At 39.6% G+C, this 12,555-nt stretch overlaps 1 protein-coding gene across 1 annotated transcript; it reads left to right on the top strand.

Moving 5' to 3' along the window:
* On the top strand, positions 1-8,308 carry LOC115043851 (immunoglobulin-like and fibronectin type III domain-containing protein 1). Its single transcript, XM_029502597.1, has 15 exons — positions 1-69; positions 419-532; positions 658-820; positions 961-1,233; positions 2,422-2,546; positions 2,664-2,805; positions 2,910-3,203; positions 3,882-4,058; positions 4,911-5,039; positions 5,180-5,488; positions 6,236-6,321; positions 6,431-6,623; positions 6,959-7,255; positions 7,759-8,085; positions 8,203-8,308. Exons 1-15 carry the CDS (start codon positions 16-18, stop codon positions 8,205-8,207), a joined length of 2,688 nt encoding a protein of 895 aa, XP_029358457.1. The 5' UTR covers positions 1-15; the 3' UTR covers positions 8,208-8,308.
* The last annotated feature ends 4,247 nt before the right edge of the window (positions 8,309-12,555 follow it).

Consider the following 12,555-nt stretch of genomic DNA (forward strand, 5'->3'; position numbering starts at 1 on the left):
ACTGACTTTCGTTGGATGCTCAAGAGACTCAACCAGCTGAAGAAGGAAAGAGAAGATGAGCAGGCAAAGGTACAGCAGGCGGTTTATAACCACTGCACATGAATTCTTTATGCGTTTTACCATCTGCACAATGAGGAGTCATTTCAGAGGGTCCTGTAAAAAAGTGTAGTAGGAGAAGAGATAAAACCACGGCAGGTCTGAAAAAACAAAACAAAAAAAAAAAACAAAAACTGTGTTAATCTTGAAAACACAAAATGTTTTTTCAACATTGGACATTCTCTATCCTGTGCATGGGTGCTACACATCCCAGTGAATATTAACAAGCAAGTATCCAATGATCTATACAGGCGCGCTCGCTATAAAATGTTACAACCTCAGCAGTGAAACTCAAAGAAACTCTCTTGTTTCTCTCCTACAGGTCATTGAGAAGGTGGAAAATGCCAAACAAATTGAAGTGAAACCAAACGGAAGAGCTGAATTCAGCCTCGACATGACACTCTGTGATCCAAACAGTGCAATTCGTTTATACAAGGTGGGTTAAAATGTCTCCCAAAATAATCAAACTAACAACAGTGAAAAAACAAATACCATATGTGACTGTGTGTCTCTCTCACTCTCTCTCTCTCTCTCTCTCTCTCTCTCTCTCTCTGTCAAAAGGATGGGACATTGGTACCGCTTGGGGATGAGGAAAATTCAAAGCACAGCCTAAAGAAAACTGGTTCAAAGTATGTTTTCAGCATCAAAGACCCTCAGCTAGAAGATGCTGGATTTTACCAGGTTGATGTTGACGATGCAAATGTTTTTTCCACTGACTTCCAAGGCAAGGCATTGCACGTAGCAACTACTGCACTTGTCATAAAACTTGATGATTGTGTTAGCAATTAGCAGCAGGACGACACAAAGCTTACAGAATGTATGAATCAGAAGTCAGTCAGAGTAACGGGCTCTCTCCTCCCTCAGTGCCTGCGGTGGAGTTCACGTCCAAAATAAAGGGTGTGAAGGTGACTGAAAGTCAAGACGCTACCTTTGTGTGTGTCCTGTCAACACCCCTCAACAGGATTACATGGTCAAAACAGGATTTTTCCCTTGAACATGGGGACAAATATGACATCACCGTCTCTGAGGACAAACTTACTCACACCTTAAGAGTCAAAGACTGTGAAATCGCAGATAACGGAGCATATTATGCCATTGCTGGAATCACTTCCAGCAGTGCTTCTCTCACAGTCAAAGGTGGGACCTTTTTTCTTATTGACATACAGCATTAGGTCTGGGACCAAAAGCGTGTAGGCAAAAAACTGCTTCAAGCAGCTTATTCTTCTTGTGTCCTTGTGTTGGCCCTATTTCAGCTGATCCAAATAAAAGCAAAGGCCATAAGGGCGCGACAACTGGGGATCAGGATGATTTGGCTAAACTAGCACTGGGACAACAGGCGAAACTACAAAGAGAGAAAGACGACCTGGAGGCGGCCAGACGAGCACAGGCTGAGAAGGACGCGGCAGACGCAGCAGCTCGAGCTGCACACGGGGATGGAGACGACAGGTCTGGGGACACAGCTGGTCATGAATCTGGTGATGGGTATGGTGGCGGTTTTGGAGACAAGTCTAGGACTGGGTCTGGTGGCGGTTTCTGTGATGGATCCGGTGACAGATCCGGTGACAGATCCGGTGACGGCTCCGGGGACGGCTCCGGGGACGGCTCTGGGGACGGCTCTGGGGACGGCTCTGCGGGTGTTGAAGGTTATCAGAAAGACAAAAATAAGAATCTCCTGGGAGATGGGGACGATCGAAATAATGAGGATGATGCAGATAAGAAGAAGAAGCGAGTGCGAAATGGCCCTTTGGTCCCAGACACTGTTCTAGGTAAAGACTGAATGATTACAGAGATGACATTCGTGTTACCGTTTTCTGCTCTTTAAAACTGTCTTTGCCACTGCTTGGATTACTTTTAATTCTGTAACCCAACTACTTCAGAGTAAATGCATTTTGTTTTTTTATTTTATTCATAATTAGATGCGGTATTACATTCAAATACAGACAATGTAGTTTAATTGAAAAACATATCTCATCCAAGTCATTTAAACCTTTCTAGCCCCAGAAAAACCAAGTAGTTTCAATTACAGTTGATTTTGATGGCAATTGAAATTGAACAACAATGTTTAGGGTCTTAATAAAATGGCAATTTGTATTTCAGGCCAAAGATTTCATTTGATGGGAGTAATGGAGAATGGTTTTGGCCCAACAGGGAGAGAAAACAGCCCATACACATGCAATGCAATAGATGTGATAATTTTTTCTCTTCCCACAGGCAATATATTTTGTAAACCCTAATGTAAAATTGAATTTAGCATACGTGGCATGCAGCCAAATGAAATGCACAGTTGTTTTTATGATTTCACAACTTCTTTTCCTCTGTTTGCAGAGCGTGGGGTTCAGTTCGTCAGTGGGCTGTCAGATACTGTTGCCAACGTTGGTGAAAAGGCAGAGTTGTCTTGCAAGCTAAGCAGCGACACCTCTGAGGGACGCTGGTATAAAAATGGGAAGCTGGTAGGTGAGCGACAGACAGAATTACGACTACTTAAATTCTATTTTAATGTAAAATTTTATATACTGGATACTTTCATAAATCAGTTTAATTAACATTGAATCTTTTTACCCAACAAGCTAACTGATGGAGAAGGAGTAACAATAATCAAAGATGGAGCCTGTCACAGATTGATAATCGATTGCTGCAAAGAAGATGATTCAGCGGAGTATTGCTTCGAATCTGAAGGCCGTAAATCACAAGCAACACTTAATATTGAAGGTCAGATTCAAATTTATTTATTGGAGTGATATGATTTGGTTCAATTGCAATGGTTCAAAAAGGGCTCAGTTTTTGATGAAAACTTATTTTCTCTCTCCACCAAGACCCACCAAAAATTGACAGCGATGCTCTTGGAAAATTCACAAAGCCAGTCATCATAAAAGCAAATGAAAATGCAGAATGGAAGCTGCCATTCTCAGGTGGTGCCCCGATGACTATACAGTGGTACAAGGATGACGACAAGCTTTTGCCTGGCCTCAATGTCAAAATTGAAACATCAGCTACTGAGAGCCAACTATGTCTTAATAAGTGCCAAAGGAAGGACAGCGGGGAAGTGAAAGTCAAAATCAAAAATGAATTTGGCACAGTAGAGAAACTTTCCAAACTCATTGTGCTGGGTAAGTAGTTTAAAACAAAGTAATAACAAAAACATCTGAGAAGTTTGGAACTATACAACTTAGCACTGAATGCACAGAGGTAATACTTTTTGGTTCCAACAACACAACCATTTGTTCTCATTTGGTAAACAGACAAACCAACACCACCACAGGGGCCTGTGGAAATTATGGAAAGCGCTGTAACATCTGTTGAGTTCAAATGGAAGCCGCCTAAAGACAACGGCGGCTGTCCAATCTCAAACTACATGATAGAACGCCAGCAAGTGGGGCGCAATAAATGGTCAGATCTGGGTGATATATCTGGCAGCAACCCAACATATAAAGATTCAGATGTGGATCCTGGAAGGAGATACTGCTACCGCATCAGAGCCAAGAACGCAGAAGGCATCAGTGATTACCTGCAGACTGAGGACATACCTGCTGGTGTACTACGTAAGCCTTTAGTCCGAGCATAGTTTGAGCTGTTTCAATATATTTACCATCCGACTGAGAACACACACACACACACACAATTTAATGTGAAAAAAAAAATAAATAAATTGCAACTAATTTCTAACCTAATTTGGCTTTCACTTTCCTTGGTGGATAAAGGTGAACGGGCATTTTGCCCGGTTAATATTGGAGGTAACGCACACAGAGTGACATAAGCAATGACCGAATGTCATGTGCCTAACGCAGGTTATCCGGGACCCCCCGCAGCTCCAAAAGTGACCAGCGCTTTTAAAGACTGCATCAATCTGTCCTGGAGTCCTCCATGTGACGCTGGTGGAACTAAAATAGTGGGATACAATTTGGAAAAGAACAAGAAAGGCACCAATTACTGGAGCCTCGTAAACCAGGGAGGGCCAATTACAGGTTTGTCGCTCTGGGAATTTACAGGAATGTGCAATGATAAGAACATGCAGTAGGAGGGGCTGCTTTGAATAAGAGCATATGCTGAACTGCTTATCTGTGTGCATGCAACTATAATTAATGCTTTAAATAAACTGCGAGCAGATGTAGAATAATATTTTCTGCAGTTAAATATGAAACCTGTGCGGACATCATATTACATCCGGCGTTATCATTGAGGATATTTAATTAGGCAACAAGATTAGCAGCTCTAAACTGTAAAACTGAAAACAAATCTCTGTTGTGGACGTTCATTATATAAGTTATTAGAGCCAATCTGCACCTTTCAATATTTTGGAAAGCAGTTTTCGGTGCGTTTCTGAGGACACAAGATCAGGCGGCATTAAAACAAGTGAAAATTCCTCACAAATGCCTCGATGAGACAAAAGCTGCCGAGTGAACTCTCCTAAAAATGTTCGGCACGGTTGAGATCAGGTGAGAGCAGGTCTTATCATACGAGTATCATTTCCACTCCCATCAAACAATTCAATGACTCAATCAGGCCCATAATGGGGGGCATTTCCATCAAGTTTCTCCACATGTTTCTCAGGCTTCATTAGAACCTGACTGTGTAGAGCAGTTTATCTGAAAACTTAAGTTTTCACTGCAGCAATGCTATAAAGTCCTCTCAGAACACTAAGGTTTAAAAAAAATAATAATAAAAAAAAAAAAAAAAGGTAAAATAATATTTCTACTGTGTTTACTCTGGCCTGCAGTTCCCTATTCCCCATGCTACTGTAATGCGCACAAATGGACTGCAGTTGCTTGTTTGCTTCGAATCGAAGTGAGATGGTAACCACCGTTCCTTTTCCACAGCTACAAAGTATGCAGTCAAAGACGTCTTTGAAGGGGCAGCGTATGAATTTAGAGTGGCTGCCATTAACCTGTCTGGTGCTGGAGACCCCAGTATTTCCTGTGACACAGTAATTGCAAGGGATCCAATGAGTAAGCCAATCACACTGATTTCTTATATTTCACTGTCTTTTGCTCTCATTTAATCATGATGATTTAAAATAAATTGAGCTAACTCCTAATGCTGTCTGCAGCTCCTGGTGTCATAGAAATTCACTTTACTGTAATTTCAGAACCTCCCGGCAAAGTCACAGACCTGAAATTAACATCCTCCAACTACACTACATTTTCACTGGCTTGGACTAAGCCTAAAGAAGTGAAAGGGGTAGAGGATGAAGCCCAAGGCTATTACGTGGAGATCAGACCAATAGAAAACCTTGAGTGGAACCGCTGTAATGCCAACCCAATTACTCCAACTTCCTTCACCGTACTGGGTTTGAGGGCAATGGCCACATACTGGGTGAGAGTAATTGCCACCAATTATGGAGGAGATGGACAACCTCAGGGCTTTGACAATTACATCATTGCCATGCCCCCTCCTGGTAAGAAGATTTAAAATTCAAATTAAGTGCTTGATGGTTTCTTGAAAGTTTAATGACTGTTTAAATTAACTGTTAAAATTATATTCTGTAACGGTCGCAGTGAATCGCAGCAAATACTTGGTTTTCCTTCTAAAACACATCTTCTTTACGCATCTTTTTGTATTGAAACAATAACAAAAACACACAAAATAAGAAAACCTGTATCACAGCTTGGCTTACATTTTCCAATAATGTAAAATCCTCTACAAAAACTGTATAGCTGTTATGCAGCGAAAACCCAGTTTGAGCAAAACACTGACAATCAGGTGAAACTTTTTACAACAAGAAAAATGTAAACGCATTTTACAACATCAAAACAACATTGTAATGGAGGCAACATAACTTTCATTTTTATTTTTGGATAAACTAAAGGAGTATTACACACGTCTGTGAAGCGACGCTGTGGAATAAAGATGGGAAGGTTCCAGTAAGACGTATTAGACAGATTAGATAGGTGGTGCACCCAGAACACAATGAATCAGAACAAACACCAAAAGTTATTCTGGATATATTCAGTGAGTGGATATTGTGTGCTTACACATGTTATGAACTTCTCATAATCTATATGGCAGCAGGGAGCATTTAAATACTCAGAAGATGAAAATAAAATAAATTTTCTAAACCCAACAATGAAAATCCGCTAATTGCATGAACACAACACACAACACAACAAGCCCTCTAACCAAGCTGGAAATTTTCCATTCGCAGTGAAACCAAAATTTAAAGATCGCAATATGAAGACGTTTGTGGTGGTGAAATCTGGAAATACAATCCGTCTGAACATCAATTATGAGGTACTATGCCTGACGCTTTTTTTCCGACCAGACCCAGCTGAGAATATATTCCATTGTCTGAGTGTTTAAAGAACACTGTACCAATCAGATATTCCCCTTGACCTGACAGGCTTCCCCTCTACCGGACATTTCTTGGTTAAAAGATGGCATTCCTTTGCTTAAACATGTAACCATCACCAACTCGGATAAAGGCTCACAGCTGTTAATCCCCACATCTGAGCGGACCGACTCCGGCATCTACACCATTACTGTCAAGAACCTGGCAGGACAGGAGAGCTTCAATGTTGAAATCAGAGTTACAGGTAAAACTCCGGTAACATTACACTTATCGGCATTATTAAATGTTCCCATCATCCAACGATAACCAACCCAGTAAGTGTCAGTTGGATTTACTTTGTGCAAAAGACTGAAGTACATTTATACTGCAGAGAAACTGAGGTGGGCTACATGGTAAACTCAGTTTTAATAAAAAAAAAAAAAAAATTATAATTTAATCAAAGTAGCCATTTTGTTCTGTTCTTCCAAGTATGCCGTTTTCATCAGCTAACACACCTTTTAATATAAAAAAAAATGCCATTAATTATTCTAGATTTTTTTCTATAATCATACTGCAATCTAAAGTGATCTATATTTCCAGATGACCCCAAGCCTCCAGGACCAGTGGAGCTGGATGAGAACATCCCAGGAACGGTGACTCTGTCCTGGTCTCCCTCTCCAGATGAGAAGAGGGATGACAGGTTACACTACATGGTATCTAAACGGGATTCCTTCAAACGCATATGGAGGACAGTGGCTGACAACCTCTTCAACAATAAGTTCACAGTTGTCAATATTTTGCCTGGACGGGAGTATTACTTCAGGGTGTTTGCTAAAAACGACATGGGCCTGTCGCCGCCATCAGAGTCCCCTGTTTTTGGAACCGAAAAGGAAAAAGGTTTGTGAAGTCTTTTACATTATCACCTGCACAGCACTGGTCATGGGTCTTATCTTTACTTTGATGGTTTGTGAGCTACCAGAAGATCCACAGGTGAGGAAATCTAAATTTTCAATCATGCAAAGACTCAACACCAAGTAATAATCCTGCTCAACAGTGTACAGCTCATTCTACTTGTCTAGACAAGGCTCCACAATTTTTTAAAGACACTCTAAAAATTTCATATTACACTTTAAGGAAGATGTGGGAGTCACAAGAGAGGACAAAATGAATGGTTAAAATCAAAGCAGAGAAAAGACTGAAATATCCACGTTAAGTGTCTAAGAACATCTTTTTAGTAGAGAGAAGAGAAATTAAGATTCAAACAGAGATTGCATTGACTTAGGAACTGTGGTTTGACTGGACCTTGTCAGGACTGAATTTTTGTCTGTTTAGAGAAAGTTGTCTTCCCAGGCCACAGCTGCAAATGTCTATAAAGCTTCTCTGCTTTCTTTCCGCTTCAGTGAAGTTCAAAGTGAGCATGCCGGAGACAAAGCGCTTGGACTTCCAGTGCCCTCCATCATTTACTGTTCCCCTGAGGAGGCGTACGGCCCCACAAGGCTACGAGTGCCACATGAGCTGTGCAGTTAAGGGTGATCCTGCCCCGCGCGTGACGTGGTACTACAACAACATCAGCCTGAACACAAACACCAACTACAACATCACCAACGTCTGTGGAGTCTGCTCTTTGCTCATTCTACGAGTGGGAGCCAGAGACAACGGGGAGTACAAAGTTATTATTGAGAACAAGCTGGGGAGAGCCGAGTGCTCAATGGCACTGAATGTCAGAGGTAATGTACAAAATGTATGACCCTTACATTAATACGTTCAAATAAAAGTGCATTTATCAGAAATTTCAAATGAGCAGTTTGTTGGTGAAACAAACTTGAGTATGTGTTTCTTTGCAGAGTGAAGACAAGCAGCACCTGCTGGACAGAAGATCACTGTGTTTTAAAAGAATTTGCTCCACAGTGTGATGCTCCATTATTTTAACATTTAAAAATAGTTTTATTAATATCAAATCTACATTTTGTCCATACATCATCAGTGTGCCTCCCACTGAACAGGTGGTCATATGGATGGTAAAAAAAAAATCCCAAATTTAATAATGTGATACCATAAAAAAAAAAAAAAAAACATGTAGGCTCTTTTTTTCCCCTTGGTTTCAACACTTTAAACATAAAATTGATGTTTTCTGGCCATTTATTGAAGTTAGCTACTTAAAATTATTGGTGTGAAGCTTTGATGGGTAGGTGCCAATATAATATACATTTAATTTATACATGCATGCCAATGACTATGAAATACTTTTACTGTGAAGGTCAATCAATTACTGCACATCAATGTCATTTTCTTGAGGTTTTATTATGTTTTTGAACGAGTAAACAGGAAGTAGGTTGATCTAATTAAATATGTAGGTTCAGCAACTTCCTGGTTTGATTGTGCGCTTTTTCTGGAGCACTATGTAAGACAGACTCTGTGAATGCTTTGCTCCTATTTAAAAAAACAAACAAACAAACAAACAAACAAAAAAAAAAAAAGAAGCAGCTCACTGGTTTTCCAATTTCCAACAGACAGTCCCAGGGAATCCGGTCTATAGTTAACTCAGTGAATTGTGAGCCAGCTTCATGAGGTGCTTGGCATGAGTATCACCAGAAGTGGGAAGTAAATAAATAAATAAATCTTCAGTGCATCCTACAGGTACAGTATTAAGGGACCTGGAATATACTTGTGTGTTGACTTCTGTGGGAGCTTTTACTTGTTCTCTTCTGCATTTCGGAGAGAAAAATATCCCAGTGTTTAATCCGCAGTATGCATCTCATAAATATACAGCTCCAATCAGGGCTGCAACAAATCGTTTTGGTCATCAATTGGTAAACAGACAGAAAATCAGTCAGAAACTATCCCCATAACTGTTTAGCAAGTCCAGTGAATTGAAGCAAAAAAAAAAAAAAAAATGTATTCAAGTCACCATCAACAAACAGTGTAACACAATAGGTTTGTGCCAGAGCTCCTGGATGGACTGGCTGGTCTCATTCTGTATGCAGCATGAGATAAGACAAGGAGAAGGACAAAAGCTCCAGATTTGGAGGGATAGAAGACATCGTGTCAGCCTGAAGCCACAGAGGAACAATGGCAAGCTCTTGAGGATGTTTTGTTCAGGCTGTCTGCAAATCTTTTTTTTTTTTTTTTCCCCCCAATGTCCCGCACTTTGTTCACTGTACCCCGTCTCCAATAAACTGATAAATAAAAATTTTTTGAAAGCATCCTTCCTTTTTTCGTGCACCAGCAACACAATCACAGATTAACTAGACCCCAGGATGAAGAGCTTTCAACTTTAAGGGGCTGACAGCGGCTCCTCAACATTTAAGTTCATGCACCTGTCGCTGCCATCACGTCAGAAAAACGTCAGTTTTAGCAGAAAAACACTTAAATTGTGTGGCCGTAGCTGACCCAGGACAACAATCTGCCACAAAGCTGCATTAAACTATGCTAAACTAAGCATCTTGAAAGTTTCTGCATGCTTGCTGGTGGTTGAACAAAAAAAAGGTCCATATGAGGACACTGTTTTAGCTCTTTCACAGTTTTACAGACGGATTAAAAAAAAGATTAATCTCAAGTGAACAATTTAGACAGTAGTATCATTTAAAGAGTAAAAGAAAAAAGGTGTTGTGGACAAGAGTCATACCTGAGCTGATCCAGAGTTGCAGTCCACGTCGGGATAAAATACCTTCCTCGCTTCCTCCATTTTGGGGCAACACAGCAACAACACCTCCCAGTGTTCAGCAGAAGCTCAGAGACCGCAGACCTGCTGCAGGTGACGCACAGGTGCACAGGTGAGCTTGATGATGACATCACCAGAGGGGGCGGGGCGACGATAAGACAATAACGTTTTAAATATCATATATTAGCATTATTTTTTATTTATTTATTTATTTTTTGGGACTTGTTAATCGAAATTAAAACCTACTTTCGCTGACCTCCGTTGTTCACCAGACATTTTAAAATTAATAAATAAAATTAAACGGCAAGCTGCTAGCACGGATGTGCCGTTATGTGCTTTCAAAATAACAGCACTGCTCTCCTTGCTTTTAGTAAATAAATAAATAAAAAAAAAAGACATTGTCTCAAAAAAAAAAAAAAAAAAAAAATGAGAACAGTTAGTCGTGAAGTTTGTGCCATTCATTCCGTAATATGAGTGAAAGTATTGGTCAGTAATATTTTGAAAATCCGAGGCTGAGTGACATTTTAAACGGACTGAAGGTGCACACTAATGGACACACAGAGAGAAGAAATGTCAACTAAAACAGCAGCAAGCCACCAATACATTTTGTCATATTCATATTTTATCACGTGAGATGTGAGATATGTTTATATTTAAAGAAACAATAGCTTACTTGTACCTGACAAGTTAAAGTAATATGTAAATTTATCCCAACATCTATCCCTAACATAACAGGTAGATACATATATTTACTTATTCCCAGAGGAAACAAAAGAAAACCTATGCATTGGCTGGGAATCAAACCCCGGCCTCTTGCGTGGGAAGAGAGAATTCTGCCACTGCACCACCAATCCGTCAGCGAAAAAGGCAACTAGCATTGCAGACATTCACAAAACTAATACAGAGAAACCTCTGGGCTGTTTTTAACATTGCCTACTAAACCACCCAAACACACTAACAGCAGATAGCCAACACATGTAGCATATAAATAAAAGTCAAAATAATCTCTGACAGTTTATGGCTCAGTATAATCTCATGGTTGACATATGAACTGCCCTAATTTCTGCTTTGACAATATGACAGTTTAAATGAACAGAAATATAACCTGCCCAGATTTGAAACTACTACTACTACTATTATCACTAAAAATGGCAATTTTCTTTGTACTTGTACTGTTTTATACTTATCTATAGTCGGATTCCAACCAATAATAATTTCAACACCCAAAGTTAGTTAAATTTTATTCATCTGAATGAAATGAAAAGGGATTGGTTGAAAAATAGAAAAAAATAAACGGAAGGTCTTAATGGGACTTGCTTGGAAATAACTGACTGTCAGAGCAGCAGTTTCGTGAAAGGAAAGTTGTGAGATAAATAACATGGTAGAACTGGCCACGAAATTTGGACCATGTAAAAATTGACTAATTAACACATTTATGGATGGAATTGATTATTTTGAGCTATTTAGTCTTGACAAGAATGACGTACTAAAGCATGATGTGTGAAAATAAGAGGCAAGTCAAGGCAAGTTTATTTACAGAGCACAATTTGTACCCATAGTAATTCAAAGTGCTTTACAGATACATAAGAAAATTACAAGAAGGCAAATATATAATATTTAAATAGAAAAAATTGAAAATAAAATAGAATCATTACATAAATCATAAAAAAACATTGAATGGCTTAAAAGCTCAGAAAGCGCAGATAAAATACTTTCAGTTATCATATGCACACCGAAAAAGACTGTACTTAAAGTTTGAAGTAATCAAACACTTCCTGCTAGTGCTGCCCAGTGTGTATTTGTTGTTGTGAGTCCACTGGTACATAACAGTCCACTTATCCCAGGAATTTATTCAGTGAAAATCTTAAAGGACTATTTTCTGCCAGGAGATGGCGCCTGTTTGCTGCCATAATGATGAAGGACCGGCTGCTAATGCAACAGAGAGGGTAAGGGTATTACAACAGTGATCTGATTTTGGCAATTCTTTTCTTTCTTTTCATTTCAACAAAGCAAAAAAGGGGAAAACGTTGTACATGTAGATACAACATCCTTTAACCTTTAGCCTTGTCGTGTTGAGAAAGACTACATTCACTCCTCTGTGACCCCCCCAGTCTGAACCGACACTGCTTTAAAAGCAGCTACAAGCACTCCTCATTTATTTTTCATGAACAGACTCATGGGTGGGCAGACAAGTGTGGCGTGTGAACAAAGGTAAAACTATTTAGTCTGGCAACTAACTTAATTTGAGGGTTGGAGTAATTATGGTACATTAAATTCTCAGGACATAACAAGTAAACCAAAGCATAACAAGCCTGATGGGAACAAGGGTCTTGGGGATTATGTGCATTACCAAACTACTTGGTAGGTATGACTGACTTGTATTACACAAATCTTTTGTCATATTAGTTATTAAATCTAGTGGCACATATTAGCATTGGCTGAAAATATGATTAAAATGTCTGAACGGTCACACATATTCAACAGGAGCGTTGACAAATCTCTCAAAAATACACCATGGAGTGATTGTTAGAAGAAC

This window comes from Echeneis naucrates, chromosome 5 (genome assembly GCF_900963305.1).
Source record: "Echeneis naucrates chromosome 5, fEcheNa1.1, whole genome shotgun sequence".
NCBI lineage: Eukaryota > Metazoa > Chordata > Actinopteri > Carangiformes > Echeneidae > Echeneis > Echeneis naucrates.